At 41.0% G+C, this 25,914-nt stretch overlaps 1 protein-coding gene across 8 annotated transcripts in view; it reads left to right on the plus strand.

Moving 5' to 3' along the window:
* Positions 1-1,755: 1,755 nt before the first annotated feature.
* caskb (calcium/calmodulin-dependent serine protein kinase b) overlaps positions 1,756-25,914 on the plus strand; it is a 48,121-nt gene continuing 23,962 nt past the window's right edge. For all 8 annotated transcript variants that reach the window (XM_027018421.2, XM_027018423.2, XM_027018425.2 and 5 more), the window contains exons 1-4: positions 1,756-2,631; positions 21,005-21,117; positions 23,865-23,970; positions 24,128-24,205. In XM_027018421.2, coding sequence (XP_026874222.1) covers positions 2,573-2,631; positions 21,005-21,117; positions 23,865-23,970; positions 24,128-24,205 — 356 coding nt within the window. In that variant the 5' untranslated portion in view covers positions 1,756-2,572. The remainder of the gene's footprint in view (positions 2,632-21,004; positions 21,118-23,864; positions 23,971-24,127; positions 24,206-25,914) is intronic.

A 25,914-nucleotide genomic window follows, 5' to 3' on the forward strand; every position in this document is an offset into this window, starting at 1 on the left:
TTAATCAGTCACATAACTGAGGTGACCTCTCTGGCTCCATTTTAAATTGTTTCCAATCACACCTCAGCAGCTGTGAGTATTATGCTGCACTTGGAATTCATTCATCCAAGTGACATGTTTTGTCATGTAGAGTCCCTCAGGGTTCAACCCTGGTACCAGCATTATTTAATGTATATTTGCTCCCATTAGGGTAATTAACAAATATATTTCCTTCTATCACTATGGAGACTGTATATGTCCTTAGCTGCTGTCCATATGAGCACCTTATTTGACTGTGTAGAGCACATCACAGACATCTAGATGTTTTCTTCTGTAAAGGCTGAATCCTTGCAATCAGGAATGACAAACTGATAATGATGCTCTTATGCATTTAAAGTCCCTGTCTGTGAAGGCCAAATATATGTCAGAAACTTAGGTGTTACTTTACACAGTGATATTAACTTTATGAACCATGTAAGTAATGTTTGTAAAACTGCATTCAATCACCTGAGAAATATATTCAAGGTCAGTGACATCCTCTCACACGCTAACAGTGAAAAACTCTACAAGCTTTTGTGTCATTTCGACTGCATTATGAAACACGGTTCTCTTGATCTTCCAAAAAGCCAGTGTTTTTTAGAATTGATTTTAAAATACCTTTAATGAGCTACAAATGCCTGCATGGTCTCACCATCGTGTACCTTAGTGAATTCATTAGTAGGTACATTCCCACAAGAGCTCTGATATCTGCTGGTCAAATCCGGTATGCAGCTAAAGAATAGTGAGACAACCTTTTCTTACTATGGATTACTTTTATTACTATTTAGAACGCTGGTAAACTTTAGAGCCTTTGACAATATATCCATATTTAAGAGGAGGGTAAGAACTATCTGTACAGTTATCTTATAATTAGCCTATTTTTTCTGTAAAGCACATTGTTAACCTTAAAGAAATAAACACACAAATAGACCTTATTTTTGTTACGATGATGATGGTGGTGATGATTTACGCATTGTTGTTATGTTAAAACTGCAATATGGCCAGACTGTTTTCCTAAATTAAGGTGAAGCAACTTGTAAACAGGTAGAATATAAAGTCTATTTTGCTACTCCTAAATCCTGCAGGTTCACCAACACTGCCAAGCAGAAGTTAGTGAAGGAAAAAAGTTAATACTGAGCACAGAAGTGAATCAACAATAATACCCATCCCTGGAAGACTGTGTTAGTGATTACGACTACTTCTGTGTACTTTCATTAGTGTGAAATTGACACACAAACAAGTGGGTTTAGATGAGTTTGTCAGCGATCTTGATTTATTAATGATTGCGGATTAGGCTTCGTGCTCATGAACTACGTGTAGGCCAGTCTATAACAGCTATCTTGTTCAACATCATCAGGACCACTACAAGACGGGTCGCATAAGGAGACGCTCCACTGTGTGGAGTTATTGGACCAAATCCTACAAATCAGAAGGAATTCTAGCCATTATAAACGCCTAGATTGGGTATTGTGATAAAGAATTTACCGGTGCATAGAAAAATCGTGCAGGCGCTGACGTAAGGTGATGGTCAACCAGCATGCGGAGTGCGCTAGATGCACTTTAAAGGGATTGGTTGTTTTGTTAGTACGGATTTTTCAGATGGGAGAATTAGGAAACTGTCTTGCATTTGGCTCGGGGGCGCGCCCGTCTCTTGGACATCTTGGCTCATACAGCCACATCGACTCGTATGATTCATCCGGGAATTTGATCGCGTGAATGTCGCCATTGTGGTTCGAGTTCTCCCAGTTTCTGAGGGAGGAGTCTGTCGGTTCGGTACTGGAGTAGCATCGGAGCAGGACTGAGGTACTTAGGCAACGGAGACGGAGAGAAAACCGCTAGCTGTGTAAAACTCGGAATATTTTTTTTTTTCCCCCCGTGGAGTAAAATGCATCAGATGGAGCCAGGGCGTGTACTCCGAAATTCAGACGGCAGCCATGTGTGTCTTTGAAGAGGAATGTGGCTTTAACCTTGTTTTGTGTAGCTAACGGGATAATCAAGAAAGCTACACTGGTTTTAGCGCAATCACGCGCTGTATATATACAGTCAAATCAATCCTGCTAGCCTAGCCTAGCTTAGCATAGATTACCAACCGTTTTTTTAGCGCGCTAGCTGTCTAGAATTTAGTGCTACGGATGTTGCGACCAAATCTCGGAGCATTGATTTCTTTTGACACTACCAGCGGCAGCGTCTTCGGATACATTAGGTTTTAAACGACGTCGACGACACAAATCGAGGGATTAGGGAGCCGGGTTGCTAGCTAGACAAGGAGAAGGTGGGGCGTTGGAGTGTCAAAACGGACCGAACATATCGAACAAGCTGGCTCGAGTTATCTGGTTAGGCTCGTCTATCTTTGGTGTTCGTGGGGATTATTTGGTTAACAGCAAGATTTCTGGAGCCATATCCTAATTTCGCATCACAGAGAAGAACGAAACAGAGCTGCGACCATTTATTTTGTTTTTATTTTCTTTATTATTATTGTTTTTGTTTTTTTTTTTAACGTAAAGCATTTTTGGACGGATTTTCCAGAAGATAGGCTCACACTTCTCGCTGGACCATGGCTGACGACGACGTGCTGTTCGAAGATGTGTACGAGCTGTGCGAGGTGATCGGAAAGTGAGTATACCTGAACGCTTGTTTCATGTGACTTATCGTAGATAACTGCCCGTGCTGTCTTTTCTTCATGCAAGCTGCGCTCACAGCACGGTTTTGATAACTTGTAAGTTGGTACCTAAGAATATATGTGTTCCTAACCTATGCTACACCCGCTCCGGTTTAAATGACCGCTGTGTTCATTGATCAGATTGTGATACGCGAGGTCCACTTGAATAAATGTTTGTCATTAATTCTTTGAGAATTACCCAATCCGTCAGCATCAGTCACAGTCATTTCGTTTTGCGTTTTGTGAATTATTTGATTTAATAACCTATAACATTAAAGATGACACGTACAGTTTCATATTGTTGGAATCTTGGTGGATATGTTGTGTGATTCATATAGATAAAGATAATAACGCATTGGCACAGAAAATCTACGAGATTTGCCTTTTTGTTGATCAGTTTAAAGAAAATCAGTTTTTGTAGACTGGTTTCTGATACATATACACTTGTGCATAATGCATCACTAAATTGCTAACAAGTTATTCGCATGTACAGTTTCTCCCCAATCAAAGGACAGTGTCACAGTAACCATGAGGTAGTTATATAAAAGAGCAAAATCGCATAGAGACAGGGCAGTCATCACCGTTAAAGGTTAAGGAGCATTTAAGTCTTGTAGTCATGGCACAGATAATTAAACTATGATATAGCTAGCTAGCATTTTCTGTACGAGATTTGAAAATTTTACCTGAGTGGCATAAACCAGGTTTCAGGTGTCCCTATAGAGTAGTCTCCATGTAACCGGTATGTTGATGTAAGTGATTGGCCTTGCTATTTTTAGCTTTTACGTTCCCTCAAGTCTTTATATGTAATGTTTTTTTTTTTTCTCATATTGATCACATTACCCCAGGTAAAATATTCCCAAACCTTTACACCTTGACAAATCCCACTGCAAAGTCCTCAGTTCTGAATTAATACCTAGTGTTCCATTACCTGTCGTAGTGTTGAATAAACACTTGTAGTCTTAGTTTAACTCTTACTTGAATTAATACCTACAGCATTGAAATAATACCTGCAGTGTTGAATGAACTCTTACAGTATTGGATCAACTTCTACAGTCTTGAATTAACACTTACTTTGTCAAATTAACTCAGTGTTTATTTGTTCCAGCTGTACATATCTAAACACTTGGTGTTCAATCAACATAAGTGATTTTGTTGTGAACAAAATCTGAAGTAGTGGTGGCGAGTATTAGTCATGGTTTGAGTACTTATGGGTGGTTTTTACAATGCTTTGCTGACCAACAGTCAGACTGCACACATATTACATATGTACAGTCAAAATGTAAATGTACAGATGGGACAGACATAAGGAAAAAAGCCAGAACAGAATAATACTCAGATTTTAAAAAATATTTTAAAGATCTAGTATGAAGCATTTGATGTTCCCTAATGTAAACTCACTCTAACTGTAAATGCTAAGTTTGGTTTGTAGGTCACACTGACAGAGTGACGTAATAGTTTACTGAGGACTGTCCTGTTTCAGTTCTGAAAGCTTTGAGTAAGACATTGATCTGTCTTTCATATGGCAAGCCTGCTTTTAAGTCAAGTCCCTCATGTTTGTGTGTGCACTCACACACACATGCACACACCATTCTCTCCAGCATTGCTTTTTTCTGTAAGAGGGAGGTGTGTCTTTGTCTCTTTGCCAATCTTGTTGGACAACCGGCACAGAGGGACATTGGGAACACCACAGCCTCTTTTATATTCCCAAGTCGAGCTGTGTTCAGGAGTGATTCTCACAGCCCCTGATGCTGTGAAGCTTGAGTAAGATCGATTCTAATTAAAAAACAGGACTAATACACCTTTGTTTTCTCCACAAGGCAGTCAGATACAGCCTCACTGCTGTGAGTAGTATGATCTGGGAACTTTATAAAGCCGTGGTCCCTGTCAGAATGATAAACTGTGTGTATTTTAATGAGGCACTGAAACGGAGCTGCCATCATAGGAGTAAGTTAGGGTATCGTTTCAGCTAGACTGCTCCATGCTGATGCTGAAAGTCACTGTCCTACACTACTCTTTCTCCATTGGTTGTATATGTGATGGGCAGCTGGTTACAGTGGTTCTTCAGGGACAGTCTGATCAGTGACGCTAATTGTGAGTGCTGAGGAAAGGTGATCAAGTTTAAATTGTAAACATCTATCTATCTATCTATCTATCTATCTATCTATCTATCTATCTATCTATCTATCTATCTATCTATCTATCTATCTATCTATCTATCTATCTATCTATCTATCTATCTATCTATCTATCTATCTATCTATCTATCTATCTATCTATCTATCTATCTATCTATCTATCCTCTAAGGTGTAATTGGAGAGAATATATATATATATTCTCTCCAAAGGGGTTTTGTTTAAACGTACATCTTAAAGCAGGTTAATTCTCATATGTTATGTCATTTAAAACAGCATCTCAAGAAATATCAAATGGGAAAGATGTCACTGCTGCTTGGGGTTGTGTGGAAGCTGTTTTCATTAATATTGTGAGGGACAAGAGAGAACCAGGAAATTACACTTGTTTGATAAATGTAGATAGATAAATAAGGTTTAAAGGCCGCTTCGGCTGGTGGTCATCAGTGGTTCTCCAAAACAATGTACAGGCTATATAGTAATACATATATGCACACATTAATATTAAAGGCCCTGCACAGTTGTTTTTTTAAATGTATGAAAAATAAATACTTCTTCAAAGAATGATATATATTTAGTTTTTCCCCTGCAACGACATTAAATGAAGCATTTTGAATGTTCTTTTTTTTCTCTGTCACCTTTTACCATTCTGCTGTGTGGGCATGGACTCCAGTGGATTGATTGACAGTGTCTGTGTCAAACGTAACCACCTAATCAGTCAGTACAGTGCAGGCTGAAAATTGTATTTTGTGGGGCAGTGGTTAAGGCACAGTTGTACTCATAAGTTTATAAACCCTGGCAGAATTTGTGATTTATTTTTTTTATTTTTTTTTTTGTATATTTTTTTCAGAGAAGAATAATGATAATAGAACAACTTTTCTTTTATTCATGTTTAGTGGTTGGGTCAAGCCATTTATTATCAAACAATTGTTTTTGCCCTTTTTAAAATCATAATGACAGCAGAAACTACCCAAATTACCCTTATCAAAAGTTTAAATATCCTAGTCCTTAATACTGTGTATTGCCTCCTTTAACATCAATGACAGCTTGAAGTCTTTTGTGGTAGTTGTGGATGAGGCACTTTATTTTCCCAGCTGTTAAAGCTGCCCATTCTTCTTGCCTCCATGCCTCCAGTTCCTGCAAATTCTTGGGCTATCTTGCATGAACTGCATGTTTGAGATCCCCCCAAAGTGGCTCAATGATCTTGAGGTCAGTGGCTCAATGATATTGAGATCCCCCCAAAGTGGCTCAATGATATTGAGATGGCCACTCCAGAACCTTCACTTTTTTCTGCTGTAGCCAATGACAAGTCGACTTGGCCTTGTGTTTTGGATCATTGTCATGTTGGAACATCCAAGTGCGTCCCATGCGCAGCTTCCGGGCTGATGAGTGCAAATGTTCCTCCAGTATTTTCTGATAAAATTCTGCATTCATCCTGCCATCAATTTTAACCAAGTTCCCTGTGCCTGTGTAGCTCACACAACCCCAAAACATCAGCGATCCACCTTCATCTTTTACAGTAGAGATGGTGTACTTTTCATCATAGGCCTTGTGGACTCCTCTCCAAATGTAGTGTTTATGGTTGTGGCCAAAAAGTTACATTTTGGTCTCATCGCTCCAAATAATTTTGTTCCAGAAATCTAGAGCCTTGTTTCTGTGATGTTTGGCATATTGTAAGCGGGCTGCTTTGTGGCATTGGCGTAGTAAGGGCTTTCTTCTGGCGATTCGACCTTACAGCTCATTTTTCTTCAACTGCCTCTTTATTGTGCATCTTGAAACAGCCACACCACTTTTTTTTCAGTGAGTCCTGTATGTCAGCTGACGTTATTTCTGGGTTTTTCTTTGCATCCCGAACAATTTTCCTGGTAGTTGTAGCTGAACTTTTTGTTGGTCTACCTGACCTTGGCTTGGTTTTAACAGAATCCCTAATTTTCCACTTCTTAATTAGACTTTGAACACTGCTGATGGGCATTCTCAATTCTTTGGATATCTTTTTAGATCCTTTTCCTGTTTTATAAAGTTCAACTATCTTCTCCCACAGATCCTTTGATAATTCTTTTGCTTTCTCCATCTCATGCAGGGGTCTGTCAGGAGCCCAGTAACTTACTGATTGACAAGCAAACAGATCACAGGTGAGGATGGTTACCTTTAGTAGCCATTTAAACCTGTGTGTGTTAACTTGTGTATGTTATCATGCCAAAACTTCCAGCGTATGTAAACTTTTGATCAGGGTCATTTAGGTAGTTTCTGTTGTCATTATGATTTTAAAAAAGGGCAAAAACAATTGTTTGATAATAATTGGCTTGACCCAACCACTAAACATGAATAAAAGAAAAGTTGTTGTATTATCATTATTATTTTCTGAAAAAAATATTAAAAATATCACAAATTCTGCCAGGGTATGTAAACTTATGAGCACAACTATACTTGACTTGTAATCAGAAGGTCACTGGTTCAAGTCCCAGCACTGCCAAGTTGCCACTGTTGGGGCCCCTGAGCAAGACCCTTAACCCTCAATTACTCAAGTTGTACTCAGTCATAATTGTAAGTCGCTTTGGATAAAAGCGTCCGCTAAATGCCATAAATGTAAATGTATTTAGAGCGATATCTGTGGATTTATTACATACTGATCATGTTTACATTAACGCTATTGCTTAACGTTAGCTAACTAGCTAGTTTATAGTCGGCTGGTTAACCAGGTCTAGCTAACAACCTTTGACTATACATGACAGGAGCTAAACATGGGAACATCAGTCACTATTGGCAATTTAAAAAATGTCAGTGTCATATAACGTCATAAAAATTTATTTGTAGCTGAGCTAAATTACATGAACTTAGCAAATGCTAGCCTGCGCTAATGTTTGGATATATTCTCATTGCTATGTTATAGAATAAAGTGTCAAATGAAAACAACGACTGTTAAATCTTTATTTTTAATTATCATGCACATTGCCTCCAATAAGTGTGGGGGGAAAGCTGTTGCTGCAAGCTTTAGTCAGCTGGTAAATCCGGAGCTACATCGAGCCCAATTTTCTATCACATTCAGAGTAAAATGCCTACCTACTACAAACTCCTGTATTTGGTGTCACTTCAACCCCAGAAGGAAATTTGAGCCATTTTGTTTGGTCTTGTTTTCTGGAATAAAATGTAAAAAGTACATTTGTATGCATGTGCTCTCTCTGTTACTGGAGTAGAGCTATGCAGAAAGTGAAGTGTGGTGGTTGTTTTTACAGTTATTGAATTTGCAATATGTTAGGATACATTTGCTGTAATCAGGTAGTGTTTTCTATGATCTCAAAGATAACACCAAATAAAGTGTAATTCCTAAATGGACGTTACAGAGCAGTCAGTTGTCATGGGTCTATAGTAGCAGAAATATCTTTGAAGAATGTCATACATGAATATTGCTTTTTATGAAAAGCAAGAGGCCACATTAAATATGGGTTAAATATGCAGACCTGTATTTAAGTGCATGTGAAAATGATCAGTCTAAGAATATAACAGGGTTTATGTAGGTTCCTTTTAGAGAGAAGGTTTTACATTTTCCCTGTAAAACCAGCACTTAAACTATAAATACACTGACATTAACCTTTTTCATAGTTGTCTTATCTGTATTGCTATTTACTTCCAGTCTTTTCATTCACCTTTGGTTCCTAAAGTTAGCCCAGATGATGTCTTGACGACAATCTCTAGCAACATCACATATGCATAACCTGGTCGTCATTTTACAACATTCTGTAGAGGGACTTGTGAATTTCTTTGCAAGGGTGTGATTTAAAAATGTATGTATGCACAATAAAGAGAGTATTTATTATACTTATGCAAGAATGCAATCATATGTGCAAAGGCAAGTCAAAATGCAATTTGTATAGCTGAATGGACTGTTTATTTATTGCTTACATTGCATGTAGAGTGTTCCTTATTAAACCAGAGGTGTGTTGGTGTGTCTGTGTGTTTGTGTCTGTCTGTGGTGAAAAGCTGACGACTTATCTTTTAAAGCAATGGGTCTTATTTATATCCACAGGAAATTGGGTTTTAGGAATAGTTCAGTTCCATTGTTCATGTCCATGAAATTATGCATTCCTTTTAACATTGGAATCACACCATCCTATGTTGTGATACTAACCATTTTCAAAATAAAAATGTATTCAAATTAAAACATTTTACCTTTTTGCAGAAATACCTGTGAAGTATTACATTTTCCACATGATTTTTTTTCACAATAAACATTCTGATAGAGTCTAGTAAGTAAAGGGGTGATTTTTTTGGGGGGTGGACACTTTTATTATAACTCAGTCACGTCATAAAATTGTTTACATTTACTGTCTTGTCCAGCATAGCTAAAATATATTTCACTGACATACCCCAGTATGTTAGACTTTTCTGTTGAGGAACATGTATGTTTGGATATATTCTGGGTTTACATTTAATTAGAGTTCAGGTTCAGCCTTTTTCAAATATATTAATTTAGTTTTTAGACATTTCTCAAATTTTAAATTAAACCTTGTTACCCATGTCTTTTTCCAATGCTACCATCTGTTGTGGGGTGCTTATGTGAAACAGCTGGAGTGTTCCTGCAGTGGGTGGGCCTGTGGATCCAGCTGAGATGAGTGGAGAAGGCTACAGGAAGGGCTGTTTTACACAAACCCTGCAGGGTGTGGAGCAGAGCACCCAGCTCAGCCTTCGTCTGGCTAAATAACCACACGTGCACATGACATCTAGATCACTGGCTGTGCAGTTTTCACCCGCGAGGGAGGACAGGAAGCTGGAGGGTGGAAGAGGAGAACAAGAGCTTTTTTACTCACCCTGGTTAAGACTTGGAACACATACGCATGATGGTCTGGTGTAGTTTTTTGAGTTTTAGCTAACTGTGTGTGTGCGCGTGTGAGCATTGTAAATTGGAAGTAAACTGGGACGTGTTTTTGCTGGTTCCTGAAGTCTCCACTGAGGGTCTGACACCAGGCGGGGGTAATTTGAGCTGTCTCCCTTAATGAATCTGAGGCTGTGGGCAAGAGAATGGGGGGTGGGGGGTGGGGGGTGGTGGTGAGTGCAGCCGGAATTGGGTGCCACCATCGTGGCTCTGCTTCTCTCATCACAGCACAGGGAGCCTGGCCACCCAAACCTGCCTCCTCATAGCTTTTACCTGCTGGTCTCTCCCTTGTATTTACACTGGACCTTAATTGGATGGGATATCCAGTCCAGTGCAGAAAGTGCTGTGTGTGCCTGTGGTGCCTGATCATGTGATGGTTTTCTCCTGATTGTATGCTTTCATGAAGTCTGTGTGTTGTGACTGGGTTAGTATTGGTGCAAAGGTAGTGAGATGAGCCATGTAATAAAGACATTAGCTGCGGTTATGCTTGGTTTGATTTATGGTTGCAAATAGGCCCCCTCAAAGCAATCAGTGCAGATGCAGCTTATCAATGATTTAAGATGTGCAAGTTGACACTAAAGCCAAAACTAAAGCTTTTAGCAGAGGCCACCCCTCATTCATATTTCAGACTCCCTCAGCCTCAGATGTGTTAAAAGAGAAGAGTTTACGTGAGCTAGCATGCTGTGTTCCTTCATCCTATTATGACATGTATGCTGGTAATTTCTTTTGGTATGTATAAATGAGATGAGATAAAAGGTTCACTGTATGACACTACAACCTTTGGAAGCAGTGAACGACTGAGATATTCACTTAAGCAATTAAAATCCACTTTCACTAAACATGCCTTTAGTACACTGCACATGCTGGTTTGGAGTCTGTAAAAATTCTCTGGCACATTCCAGTGCTGGCTGAGCAGCTTTGCCTGTGTTCTTCCAGTGTTATCCTTAGACATGGTTCCCCAAGCTATCAAAACATGGTGAAGCTCTGGTCTGCCAGAGCAGTGTAATTTGGAGCAGTACTCTACTTATTTTAACATTTTGTCAGACCTTTCCAACATGACTTTTTTTTTAAAGATAGAATTTGCATAGTAAAACCCTCAAAGTCAGCAAAAGTATCTATGGTGCATCACCGAGTGATACAGAAAATAAAATATCTGTTAAGTGTTGAAAGCTGAAAAAAGCACTGGTGTTTAAGGCATAGCTTCACCACTGTTTTTCTGAATTCTATAAGACGTTTTCTGGAAATGCAGCACAGCGAAAATGGTCTGAACTTGTTAATCATAGACTGAGAAATCAATGTTTTTATTCCCTAAGAAACATAGACAACAAGTAATTAATACCATAATCCTTTGTTTTAATCAGCACCTCACAAAAATGTCCTAGTACCTACGTAGCCAAGTACTCAAATGGTTTATGATGTTAACAGTGTTGTGAGAAGCAGGAGTGGGGGCATAAAGTTCCATATATGTTGATGGCTTCCCACTAAGAGGAGTTAACACGGGCGTTTTATTTAGTGTCGCGAAATGAAAACTCCAAAATTTGGGAAAAATGTCATAATTTAGAAGCTGAGATGAGTGATTTAGCGGTGCATTGTTTTATTCAGTAGCTCTGCGGAGGAAATCATGAGAGAGCCAGAGACGTTCACCTTCAGGAATAGCCCTTCAGATAACAGCTCTGTCATGGTCAACCACTTGACTAAATACAAAAGAGTCCTCTTTCTGGACTAGAGTGTGGTGTTTGTAATGGATGATGGCTCGGATCTCTACCTCCCTGCCTCGTTGCTTACTCTTTAACACTTGAGGTCAAAGGTCATTCTCTTCAAACCATGCAGTCTGTGCTTGAAATGGTGCTTGAAGGTGTCAAAACCTTTATAGGCTGTTTACACCTTGCATTATGTGGTGCTCGGCACACATTCTGGTTTCATTTGGACATGTAAAAAGCCATGTGTAAACACCTCGAGGATGCATTGGTATTGGATAACGATCCGATCACTCAGACCACATTCAGAGGTGGTCAAACACAGATCATGGCCACATTTAATACAAGTGTAAATGCAATGTGCTTTTGTTATCTTCATACTGGTCTGTTTGTTCAGTAGGACTGAACTAATAAGCAAATGTGGTCACCCCACCAGCAACCTTGCATGGGGAAAGAATTGACCAAGAAGTGACCAAGATGCCCTCCCCTGTTTCATCTTGTAGTTGTGGGTTGCAGTAATGATGCAATAGTGGCTCCTTCTAAGTCATTTTTAATGACATGGTAGTCCTCACCTAGACTGTGGGTTCAAAGTCAGTGTGTGTTGTGGCACAGTGAAATGGTGTGGGACCCCAGGGTAGCACTCTCTGGGAGACTAGATGCTGTTGTCCACCCAGGCAACTGCATGACACTGCTTTTCAAGGGCTAACTAAGGTAACTAAAGTAACTTAAGGTTTCTTTGTTCCTAAGCACACAAAGATGTTTTGCCTCAGTTTGCGACAAGGGGAGCCAATCTATTGGATCATGTTTACACTAACATGGAAGGAGCATCTAAAGCACCCCCCTGCCATCACCTGTGATCACAGGAATTAAACGCTCCATAAGGAGAGTAAGGATCTGGCTGGAGGGAGCCATGTCAATCTTGCAGGACTGCTTTGACTGCACCAACTGGTCTGCTTTCAAAGACGCTACCACCAAAGATCAAATCATAGATGTCCGTGAGTATGCAGAGTGGGTTTCAGATTATATACTTAAATGTACGGATGATGTCATTGTCACAAAAAACATCACTGTCCAAGCAAACGAGAAACCATGGATGACGTCTGAGGTTCGGGCACTGCTGAAAGAAAGCAGTTCAATCTTTAAATCTGGCAATGCTATTGCCCTCAGGTCTGCAAGAGCAAATCTGATCAAGGCCATCAGCAGGGCAAAAAAAGGGCCTATGGACAAAAAATCCAGGGACGCTTTCAGAACCATAGAGACACAAAAGGGAATTCAGGCCATCATGGACTTACAGGCCTATTCCTCTAGCCTGTGATGATAGTGACTTTCTAAACAGTCTCAACAACCATTTCAGACAGTTTGAGGCTTCCAATAATATACCTCCAATGAGGTCTAGACCCAGCACATGTCCACTGGACCCTAAGAAAATTAAATCCATGAAAATATGCAGGTCCTGACAAGATACTAGGCTGTGTTCTAAAGGGATGTTCAGACCAACTGACTCATGTCTTAACAGACATATTTAACATCTCCTTGTGTGAAGCACTTGTACCATCATTTTATAAAACCTCAGCTATCATCCCAGTTCACAAAAATCCACAGTGACTAGTCTAAATGACTATTGACTGATAGCAGTCAACCCCGTAATAATGAAATGTTTTGAAAACTAGTGAAGGACCATATTACATCTGTCCTTCTCACTTCACTCGACCCTTTACAGTTTGCTTATTGCCAAAACTGATCCACTGATACTATATCAGCAGCACTTCAGTTGAACCTGGAGCACCTGTAGAAGAACAACACATGTGTGTGGATGCTGTTGTGTTTTGTTTTTTTTGTTTGTTTTTTTTTTGGTCTTTGCACACTTCCTCTCTAAAAAAAAAAGCTCACCAGTGCCTGCATTTCTTGTGGCTTTTGAAGAGGACCCAGCTTAGCTCTCCAACCCCCATAGCTTTCTATGGAAGCACAGTACTGTTTTAAACTAATAATATCCCACTCTGGTACAAGAACTGCAACTCCTCTGAGAAAAAGGCCTTGAGACTGGTAAGGGCAGCAGAAAAGATCATTGGGGCCACACTCATACCTATTGAGGTTCTGGCCAAAAAAGGTCTCATGCTGAAAGCCAGGAACACTATCAGTGACTCCACCCACCCCTTTCATAGTCTGTTTACCCTGCTGCCCAAAGGCCGAAGGGTAAACAGACTACTACTGTAGTGTACGCTGCAAGACTGGGTGATATGGAAATAGATTTTATCCAACTGACATTAGACTCCTTAACAGAGAAAAACACTAAGATGTACTTATCTAATAGTAACTTTTTAGTATCATTCTGTGCAATACTATATTGTGCAACATCCTGCTGCTATTTGGTTTAGATCTTATAAATTTGTACATTCGTTAATGTATTATTACTATTATCAGTATTATTATTATTATAATTTTTTATTTATTTATTTTTTTGGAGGATTTATTTTATTTTGGTTTTTTTTATAATAAGGGATCTTATTTTATCCTTCGTTGAGCTCAGTGCGCGTAATTCGTGTATGGCTGAAATCTTGAATCTTGAAGGTGATGCCATTATGATAGACAGATGAGGCCATGGTTCTGAGCCCACATTGATGTCTTCCTTTGTTTCCACATGGGGTCTTTATATGCTTTCTGCCCTGCCAAACTTTGGAAGGCTTCCTGAGTGGCCAGTTGACCACTATTGTTGGTAAAGAATGAACCTTCAGCCTGAGGCTATGATTTGAGTTGGATACTTCAGGGAATGACAGGGAGTGGTGAGAAACAGATGTATGGTGACCCAGGGATGAAATGGGATTTTCTCTAAGGTTGACAAATCTCTGGCTCCCCTCTTCTTCTATTCTCTATAAGGGCACTTCTGATCTTGTTCTTGTAAAGGTCTCAGGGATTATCTTGGAAAGGTATGGTGAGACTAATCTATTTCCTGAAGAGAGAGGAAAGGGAATCGGAAGGATAAGAATTGAACAGAGGTTTTGATGCACCAGTACATTCAGGATTGGTGTTACCGGTACGGTCAATGTTTTCTAAGAGGATGTCATCCCTTTTCTCAAGTGCCTAACAGCACTATCAGTCCTCTAGGAAATCAGGTCTCTGAGACATTGGGAATCTTCCCTCAATAGAGTCACCTTTCACTGTCCACAATTGCATGAAACACTCCATAAATTCTGAGCTCCAGGTTTGTATTGCTTCTGTTGGATTACTTATGGTAGCCCATCAACCACCATAAGTAATCCGACAATTTCCTCAAAATACCTGCTATCAGCTAGTGACTGTGGCTAAGTTCATACTTATAAAACCAAAACTGTTAGGCCATATGACCTCAATCCACAGTGCTATGTGAGGTGGAGTGAGCTCTCTGTCAGATGGCCCAGTAGGTTTTCTCTGTTGTCCACAAGTGTGGCGATGCTTTTATGGACAAGCTGTGACACAGCAAAACAAGTGTATCCCCAAGAGCTAACATTTGGAAACCAATTGCAAATAAACACGGCAGATGTTTACACATGATTGACAGAAACAAGTATTGTTTAAATTGATTATATTGCTGGGATTTGAGTCCATTAATGCTGTCTATAGTTTATGCACATCTGGTAGGTTCTCTTGCATTTAAAGTGTTTTTACAGCAGTCCACATTGGACCACTTCCTAGCTAGATGTGTAGCATTGATGTCATTGTACCTGGGTATAAAAGAGGCAAGCCACTTTGTTTTTTTGCTGTGTGAAAAGAAATGCTGACCAAGAAAATTCTATCCCTTCATGTGGGAAGTGCAGAGAGACAGATGGAGTTGTGAGTGGTTTATCTGCTGTCTGAAAAATCCATTATTCCTTCCCTAAACAAGGCAGCCTGTCTCTGATGACGAGAAGTATGGTACAAAGTATGGTTGAGATGATGACAGCTTCCCCCTTCTTTCCTTCTTACTGGCTTTAATAATTAGGGCCCCGTTTACTATAGTCATCACAGTGTTAAGATCATCTTATAGGAGAGAGATTGTGACTGTTCACTTCATACTCTACCATTTGAAGATGGTCTTTGTTTTATGAAGCTTTTGCAAAACACAGCCCAAGTTAGAAGAAAAGTATAGCTTCATGTTCATGTGCTGAATCAGCTCTGTTTTTCTGACTTGGTATAACCATGCTTATTTGACAGGACCCATCAGTCTGTGAAGGTGTGACGTGCTGCCACTCTGTTCTTTGTGGGCCCTGCTTAATAGGCTTCTTTATTCCTGTAGACTAGCTACATTTGCACCCTCGTATGGATTCCCACAGTCTCTAGCTATATATGCATTTGTATGTTAGATGATTTAGAATGAAGGAGAAGCAAATCATCGTCTCATAGTGCAAAGCCCTGCGCCTTGGTCAATACTGACAGATACTGACTTGTCCAGTAGATCATGAAGAAAAATTTGACCTATTTTAGGAAGGTTTTGTAGGTATTTATAATATTTTAAAAATTCATTAGAGTTCCTGAGTCCCAATAAAGGGGGCGGGGGGGGGGGGGGGGGGGAACAGTCCTCAGGTTTTTCCCTCTTATGAATCCTAAAACAGAGCTTACAGTTTACAGTCTAATCCCATGGCACTTAAGTCGTTAAGAGGTAATTAAGAAGGCTGATGAAATTATTTTATTTAGATTGGGTTATAAATAACTTTAATGAATAATTGAGAATGCGGTGCATTCATTCAACTCACGTACGCTATATTGCATGAACAAGGTGCTAACATTAGCTAGTATTCCAGTCAAACTGCCAAATATGCAAGTGGCTACTACTCTGTACGAGCAGTCTGTTTTATGGGACGCTACATATTAATGATATGAATGACTGACAGATTGCATGACCATATTTCATGTGAATGCTGTGTTAAAATGTAATTCGAGTGTTAAGGTATGTTCAACAGATTGATCACAGCAATCATATCCAAGTATCCCAGGTGATGAATGTTTGAGGGTAGGGGGTTGGCGGGGATTGTGCCCTCTCATGTCTGACGCCATTTATAGTCACAGCAGGAGGCAGGACCTAAACATACTTTTTACTCTCCTGAGTGACTCTATCACACTACCTCTCCCTCAGGTGGGGAGGGTCTCTGTCACATTGCCCTCTGCAGTCACTACAAGATCTCTGTGTAATCCCCCGTTTCAATTGCATGGCATGGGCATCCACAGTTAGCATTCCCATGTTGGGTGTGACTAAAACCATATATGGTATAAAACATCTGTAATAAAATATCCTATAATAAAAGAACAACTGCAGATATTCTACTATGACAGGAAATTGTGTAATTGTAGAAACACAGAAAATGTATCTTATTTTTCACACAAGTTTTGCTTTTAATGGAATTCCTTTATATTTGCTCAGACTTGGTCATGTCATGTAATTTTGCACTTCAGTCTAAAAGGACCCAGAACAGAGTGTCTAATGTGAGGGTATTGACTGCACTGTCCTCACTCCGGAAATTGGTGCATTTAACCAAGATCATCATAAATGAGTCAGTGTATTAAGCTATTAGAAACAGCATATGATATTCGTATTAAGTAACGCCATTCCACTGTCAGTGTTTGATTTATGACTGTTTGCCCATTATAACTGTAAGTGACTGGAAGACTATACTCCAACATTTCAGAGAGCGTGCTATGACTCACCTAACCAAATAGTGATTTTTGCAGTTCCAGCAATAGCTGTAGCCCAAGAAATATATCATTAGAGCACTGGAAAATGTCACTAGGTCACTGGAAAAATATCATTGTTCTTTTTAAATATCACATAGTCTTGATGGGGAAGACAAGGACACTGTGCTCCAAAATTGGATGCTGTGCTGTAAGCTTGTTGAGTGGAATGGTGATTTTGTCGTTATGGTCATGGAAAGTCTCCTGTAGTCTTATATTCATCCGCATAGGAGAGGAGCACCTGCAGGAAATGTCTTGATATGGCGTCTTATAGGTCCATGTGTTTTACATCTCTGAGGCTGGTGCCTTCGTAAAGCACAGCAGCTCTGGGTTATTGTCAGTGCTTAAAGCAGATATGAACATGGCACTTTTTTAAAGGACATAAAGCCACACTGTTGTCATCATACGGTTTAAAAAGAAATTCTTCATATTCTTATTTTTGGTTTACCAATAACCCAGTGTGTGTTTGCTAAGAAGCGTACTGATCCAGGAGCCTTTCAGTTTTCACTCTGAAATATGGATTGAGATGGATAGCACAATCTTAGAAAATGTGATATTATCCATCCCATATTTAGCCTCATCATATCTAGTTAGACAGATTGCTGAGCATTCAAAGTATTGTAACCTATATCTTAATGCATTATGTACTTTGAGCTCCTCTTACGCCCTTATTGGGGTTTTGTTCATTTCAGTGGTCTTTTGCTCTTTCTTTCCATTTCAGTGAAACCTTTCACCTTTTTAATTCTCTTGAGAGTTTTTCTCTCCAAATGATTTAGGCAAATCAGTTTATAGCCAGATGAATGCACTTTTAGGGGTGCTAATTAACATCAATTTCCTTGAAACACAATTTTTAAAGACATTAAAAAAACCCTAATTTTCTTTATTAGTTAAAGAATTCCTGCCTTGATTCAGTCTATTCGCTTCTTTCTGGTTCACACTTTTAGGGTTCTGAGGGCTGGATAAACAACTCCATATTTGATTGTTTAAAAAAAATAAAAAATTGTATCACTGGAATGCACTGTTGGCAACTTTTTGGTCTCACTTGGTAATGGTATGAGATGCAATGCTGTGGGCTGTGGAAATGCTCCATCAAAAGCTTGAATCAGTGGTCATTTCCACACAAACAGCCTTGTGCAAATCATGGCTACGAGTGATACAGCTCTGTGAATATGGTGTTGAGCTAATAAAAAAAATCATTGGGGGTGACCAGGCAGTGGATTACAGGGGGTGTCAACAGAGACCTGGAGATGTAGCTGCTGTTTTCCCATGGCGGTTGGCTTGGCAAAAAAACAGCTACAGTATTTGGAGGAAGCTTTGTTCTTGACTAATGTTTTGAAACTATTTAGTGAATTTGTCCAGTTTTGCTGTCTTTTTAGCTTGGTGCAGTTCTTCCAGATATCAGTCTGGAGGATTAATTCATCTGTATCAGTCAAACACGCAAAGGCTTTAGCCTCCTCGAAAGCCTTTCCATGAACAAGAATGTTGACAGTCATCATGAGCATTTATGTCTCTGTCAGGTTTGTATGTACGATGTGTGTAATATGGATGTTGAAATTAAATGTCATCCAGGGGGGAAGGAGGGCGGGTCTGCTTTAATTTAATTCATTTGAACAAATTATAACGTCAAATGTAAAAAAAAAAAAAAAAGGTGAGCTTGTTACATTTCTCTATACATTCCCAATTTTTCTGATTTTGTGATTTTAAATAGCTGTGTGCACTATAACTGCTGAAAAAGAATTTGAAGCGGAAGCTTGGAGTAATGCATGCTGTGAATTTTAGGACGTGTTTACACTTAGCAACTTTGGTTCGATTTAAACAAACCTTGAAACGTTTGCTCTGATGGTACAATGTATTAGAGCAAGTGGTAACGCTGCCTTCTGAACCATGGTACACACCAGACAAGCCAACCGAGATCCCCTGAGCAGGGCAGTCTCAATCCACTTCCAAATGAATGCTGGTGCAGTTCGTTTCTACTACGAATGCAATACGAATGGCACTTTTTAGATATTCGAACCACTTCCATATAACGGACGTCATGGCAACTTTTTTTGACAATTATATTCTCAGCTTTGGAGGATTTTGTGAGTTCACTTTCATGCCCCTCAATGGTTTCACTCTTTTTTTTCCTACAATTACAGATCTTTCTTCAGCGCTTGTAGATCAGACAATACCTTGCGTTGAGAAATGGGCAGGTACTTTGACACAAAACCCAAAACTGCACACGGATTGGCTGTGGACGTGTTTATTTCTGTGTAACAGGCTGTTTTGATCTATCCATATTGAGTAAAAATGTCAAAAGCTTATCATTATCGACATTTCATCACCATCCTGTTTTGAGATCATTTTATCACCCAGCAGCAAAGACAGAAAGCACAGGCAGAAACATATTTATGGAGCCACAGTTTGTGAATCACTGCTCCAATCTGTAGGTCTGAACTAAGTGTTTACATTCCATGACTGAGTTCCTGCATTGCCTGATCATGTGTATGGGTCTGTCTCAACATTTCCTGGTCATGGATTTGGCTACGTCAATAACGTTGCCTGTTGAGATGCAATGATGGACAGTATTTTCCAGCTAAAACACTGCATTAAGCTAGAGTGCTTCTGGTCTATGGCAGATGTAAATTTGCACAAACTACTCAGAGATTTACAAATAATTGATGAACACAAAAGACTTCCGCAAGCGTGCATTCAAGTTCTGTCTCATAAATAAGATCTTTGTACGGCATTGATGTATCATCGTTTTTGCTGTGAAACGCAGTTCTAAACTTGAGGTTTTGTTACAGAAGGTATGAATAACCTCTCTGTTTCAGTCATCTGTTCATCTTTCATCATCTTCACGTGTCAGCTATGACCGAGTCACTGTCTGTGTCCTATTTCGGGAGGGAGGGGTTGAATTTTTGCTCCGGGACAGTGGTGAGCACTCAACTCAGTGCTGTGGGATGCGGCGTTGAGGTTTCCTGCGCCGCTCTGTTTCTGTGAGCGTGTAACCAAGTGTAGACTGCTGTAATAAGATGAAGATGGAAGGATTCCTCTTCCTCTGTGCCTCTGCCAGACCCACACAGGTTTAAACTGAGGCTGTACTAAAGATGTGTGTGTTTTCTCCTTTGTGCCTTTCTTCTCTGGCCCTCCCTCTCTCTCTCTTTCTCTCCACCTCTTTTTATATCATTTTATTATCACAAATTGTGATTATCATTTTTTTCTTCCAATGCCAAATTCAGTCTTCCTGCGATCTTGGCTTTCCTGTGCTGATGGTATTCTTTACTTCAGGCTGCGTGTTTGCTTTATTTGGGTTTTTTACAGTCCTCCATCCCTGTTCTCTAATTTGGAAGCCGTGCGGCTGTGACCGCGCACTCCCAGGATAACCCTGTGGGGTGAGCGTGGTGTCAGTAATACGCATTACGTAGCCCACTTTGCGGTGACGGGCCGGAGGTGTCACTCCCTCGCCAGCCGCTCGCTCATGCTGCTGTTGTCTCATGAGCTACACGCCGCTCCGCCTCCAAGGGCGCTCGCTGTTGCTCTGACTGCTTAGTGATGCCTCTAGTCTGCTGGAACTCTGTACTAATGTAACACACGGCTCCAGTGAAACTGAACTGAACCGGCATTAAAAGTTTCAGATGAAATGCACTGCTGTGGTGTGTGTGCTCTCATATCTGTTTTGCAAGTCTGAGCTGCTCTACAGTCAGTGGCTACGTGAACACACACATGCGCGCGCGAACATCAGATGCTTTGAAGGTGTTTTAGGAGACGGCCACAGACGGTTTCCTACTGGTTCCATCTTCTCTCCACTGCTATGCTGACTGTTTAGCAGGCTGAAGACCTTGTGGTTGTGATGCTTGCAGATTTTTATGAGATGCTGGTGCAATAAGCCCTGATGGCAGTAACAGTAATGCTACGAGCCCAGAGTCCTGAGGCCCTTGGGCCCTTATTCTCTGTGTCTTTGTTTCCCAGGGGGCCGTTTAGTGTGGTTCGCAGATGCATCAACAGGGACACTGGGCAGCAGTTTGCAGTGAAGATTGTAGATGTGGCCAGCTTCACCTCCAGCCCTGGACTCAGCACTGAAGGTGACTATACAGACCTCCCAAACCTCACAGAACTCACAAACCTGACAGACCTCACAGAACTCACAGACCTCATAGAGGTTATTTGCTAGGGATGTTTTGGGAAGGCTGGTAGTGCATGTGCACGTGCGCGCATGCGTGTGCACGCACCTATTAAGGTGCCTGTGTGTGTGTGTGTGTGTGTGTGTGTGTGTGTGTTTTTATTTTTTAATGTTTTTGTGTGTGTGTCCTGGGCAATGTCCTGCTGGCTTGGCACGTCTGTGGTCTCTGTCCATAGTCTGCTGCCATCTGTGAGAGTGTGTGTCCAGCCGGCATGACCAGAGTCCCTGTAGGAGAGAAGGGGGTGGGGCCGTGCTGTTTGGACAGGGCCCAGTGGCCACGCTTATTGACTGTGTTTAACAGTGACATGCAGCTACAGTTCAGCATGTTTCATTTTCTTGTCACATTCACACAGCACAAACTGCTTGGTGTCAAGTACTCTGTTTTTTACTGAAAAGAGTCCGATTCTGAGCCCATTCCTGGAATGTGTATGTTGGTGTCTGTCTGTCTCTGCGTATGTGTATGTGAGCCTGTTCTTTGAATACAGTATTGCCACATCACAGTACAGTTAAGTAGAAAAGAATCCTCTGATGTTCATTACTCAGAGCTTATTAGCTTTTACCCATGATCACGTTTTTTCTACTAAAACAGTACAATAGAAACAATGTGAATTACAGGAATTATTCATATGCCTCAAAAATTGAAGTGAATTTGTCTTTTTGTGTGCACACCTCTGTCTATGTCTGTGTGTATCAGCCTGTGTGTGTGTGTGTGAGTGTGTGTGTGAGTGTGTGAGTGTGTGTGAGTGTGTGAGTGTGTGTGTGAGTGTGAGTGTGTGTGTGTGTGTGTGTGTGTGTGCGCGTGTTTTTGTCTGTGTAGGCTATGTCTGTGTGGGAGTCTTTGTGTGTGTTTTGTGTCTTTGTAGGCTGTGTCTGTGTACACATATTTCTGTGCGCCTGTGGGGTGAAATCAGGGGTGTGTATCTTTGCTTGTGAGAAATCACCTGCCACATGACCACCTGGTTGAAGTGTGTGTGCGTATGGGTATGTGTGTGGGTGACTCTGTGCATGTCATACTGCTGCGTGTTCATCAGTATACCCTAGAATTGTGTCTGTGTATGGCACATTGTGGTTCAGACGACACACCCGTGGCCTGGTCACAAAAACGCCCAGGTCCCTGAGACCACACCGCTGCAGTGATTCACACCACCATCTTTGTGGCCAGATCGACTGGAAGTTTACACTGCACGTGCTTTTCTTCTTTTTGATTGGAGGGAAACAAGAAAAGATGTATTTTGTTGGTGGAGAGTGTGAGAGTCGTGTTGCAGTAAATCAAGAACACAGACAGACAACTGAGCTCTGTACTCTGGAAACTCTCACTCTGTCTCCACACACCCACTCACTTTCCACCCACGCTCTCTCCCCACTCACTCAGTCTCCACCTACAATCTGTTTCCACCCACCAACTCTCTCTCCACTCACTCAGTCTCCACCTACAATCTGTTTCCACCCACCAACTCTCTCTCAACCCGGAGTCTTTCTCCACTCACGCTCTCTGTCTCCACCCACCCACTCACACTCTCCTCCCGCTCACTCTATACACCTACACTCTCTCCACCCGCTCACGCTCTCCACCCGCACTCACTCTCCCCACTCACTACTGATGGTGCAGTGGTGCTTCACACTGCTGCTAATCTGCTTCGATGTGTGATTGAATAAAGTATGACAGATTCAGAGAGAAACAGAAGGAGAGAAGGAGACTGGGAGAGAGAGTAGAGAGGGAGACGGAGGGAGCCAGACTGAGACCGAAAGCGAGAGAGAATGAACACGCGTCCTGAGGTGTCTCCAGACCCCAGCGTGTTCCAGTTGGGTCGGCAGAAAGAACAGTGATGTGGGTGGGGAGAACGAGAGAGACAGAGAGAGTGGGACAGAGAGAGACAGAGAGAGAGAGGGACAGAGACAGAGAGAGAGAGGGACAGAGACAGAGAGAGAGAGGGACAGAGACAGAGAGAGAGAGGGACAGAGACAGAGAGAAAGAGGGACAGAGACAGAGAGAGAGAGAGGGACAGAGAGAGAGAGAGAGAAAACTCCCATATCTTACATTTTCTTTACCAGATTACATTTCAGAGCAAATCAACCAGGGAGTCTGTGTGTTTGTTCTCCTCTCCTGAAGTTGACAACCTGATTTGTTGTAGTTATATGCTGTTGGTCTATCATTTAAAAAAAAAAGAAAAGAAAAGAAAACATGTTTATGAGGATATTCCTGAAATGGAAGTCTGATCCTTTTACAATAGCTCTCTGTTTGCTGATCTTTTTGTGTGGAGGAAACACCCCTTTTTTTTGCAACCTAGTCTGGAGTGCAGTAGTGTGTGAATGGATGAAAATGTGTTGCCGCTCCCTCTAGTGGCCGTTTGGGGGTATAACACAGTGACGTCAGCCTGTCTGGCTGGAGCACAATGGAACAGTATGAATGTGAATGATGAAGGATGTCGTGCAGTGCGTAGGTGTGCGGATGTGAGGCCCACTCAGCACAACGCGTGCTACACAGCACACTCGACAGGAGTGTGCGAGCCCAGTAGCTCATAAATAACTGAGCCGTTTTCATGATGAAGGTAAACAGAGGGCTCTGTGGGTGAAAACGGCGAGTGATGAGGTTAATTATTAAAAACGCTTGATGCTGATAATAATGGTGGCTTTGTCTCTCCTCTCTAGATCTGAAGCGTGAGGCTAGTATCTGTCACATGCTAAAACACCCTCACATTGTAGAACTACTGGAAACCTACAGCTCTGATGGAATGCTCTACATGGTGTTCGAGTTGTAAGTGTTGGGGGGGGGGGGGGTGAAGGTTTTGTGTGTGTGTGTGTGTGTGTGTGTGTGTGTGTGTGTTTGAGTGTCTGTGTCTCGAAAAGATTGAGATTGAATCGATTTGTGTTTGAAATCTGCATGTACCTCTCTTCTCCTACTTTGTGTGTAGCATGGATGGAGCAGATCTCTGTTTTGAGATCGTGAAGAGGGCAGACGCAGGCTTCGTCTACAGTGAGGCTGTGGCCAGGTCAGAGGAAGCATCCTGGTTCCTTCATGATCTTTACACTACACTGTCTGTATCACTGCAGTGGGAAGTGTTCTACACAACAAAAATCAGAATTGTTGCCACACACAAACTCTATTTTTTATTTTTTATTTCTACATCGAGCTATCAATTATTTAAAGTCTGCATTTAGTTTTGATAATTCAGAATACAGGTACTGCAAACAAACCAGTAACGTACTGTTGAGAGGGATCCAGGTTGTGTTTGTGTAAATGGTTATCTGCTTACGTTTAATTTTCAGTCCGTGAGGTTAACATGGAGCGCTTTCACACTAGAGTTTTATTTCCAAACCCAGGACTGCTTGCTGCGCGGGTTCTGTACATTTGAAGTGTGGAAGTTGTTTTTGAGGCCAGGAGCGCTCCAGAGAACAGATTTCTGCTCCTCCCTGAAAAACCTCTTCCACTTATTGTGTCACTTCTCTTTTCAAGTTACACAGTGCACAGTGAAACGCCACGTATCCAAAAAGCACTGTTCTTCACCGCTTTTGTGTTTGTAGCTAAGCAAAAAAAAAAAAAACAGCAGAAAGCAGGCTAACCGACTGCCTAACATTTTGCAAACATTTGCGTGGAAAAGTGACATATGGAACTGTGCAATCAATCCACAATTCGAGCCCAGAACAGGTCCTGGGTTGGGACCCGTGAGAGAACGTGCTTAGCTGACCAGACACTCACCAAACGCTCTGGTTGCAGGCCCATTTCTGATCACCTGAAGCTGTTATGGTCTGTGGAATTGAATTTCATATAAAATAATAATTCATAATAATTACAATAATCTTCATAATCAGTAAATCATCCTGAACATCCCACAATGCAAAGTGGCATTAGCCACTAGCTAATGTTCATAAACATTATTGTTTTTAAATGTATAACTAAATAATTACATGATCACTCTTCACACATAATTTTTGTTGCTTCCTCCACTGCTAACCACTTTGTGTGTATGGTAGACTCAGTGACTCAGACAGCCTGTGAGGAGAGAGGAGTCTCTTCTAGGCTCTCACTGTGCTGTCCCAAAAAAAGGTTGTATTGATTAAAACAAACAAAAAAACCCCCATGGTTCTGTTGAACATTTTTTATTTTCCCCATGGAAAGCAAAGTTTATATAGTAGGTTGCTGGTTAAAGCCCATTGTATTGTGTGTGTATATAAACTACAGCATTAAGTAGACTGCATAGTGTGTGTGTATATAAATCATACAGTATTAAATACACTACATAGAGTATTAATTAGCGACAGATACTTTTCTCTCTTGCGTCCTGTGCTGCTGTATGTGGCAGGGTTGTATGAGGTTTGGTTAGTATGACGGATCCTCTAAACCAGTCAAGTCTTGACCTAGAACAGTAAAGGCCGTGACATTAACAGGAAACTGACAGCAGTCGAGCTACCCCAGAGAGTTCCAGCGTCTCCAAATTCACAATAAGATAGCTATCTAATGTTTGGGGTAACAGAATGCATATTCAGAGGCTGCCTATTTTTAGAAATCAATAAAGCCACAAAAAAAGTTCGGTCTCTTCACACCATTCTATTGTCACACCTTTACACCTTCACACCTTCATCTTCTGACTTCCCCAGAGGAGCTGTGCACATTTGCATGTGCCTTTTGAAAGTAATTGGAGAGATGCACCTTGGTCTGAGATATGAACCTTTTTAAAAACTTTGCCATTAATTTCAGATG

This window comes from Electrophorus electricus, chromosome 1, assembly GCF_013358815.1.
Source record: "Electrophorus electricus isolate fEleEle1 chromosome 1, fEleEle1.pri, whole genome shotgun sequence".
Lineage (NCBI taxonomy): Eukaryota > Metazoa > Chordata > Actinopteri > Gymnotiformes > Gymnotidae > Electrophorus > Electrophorus electricus.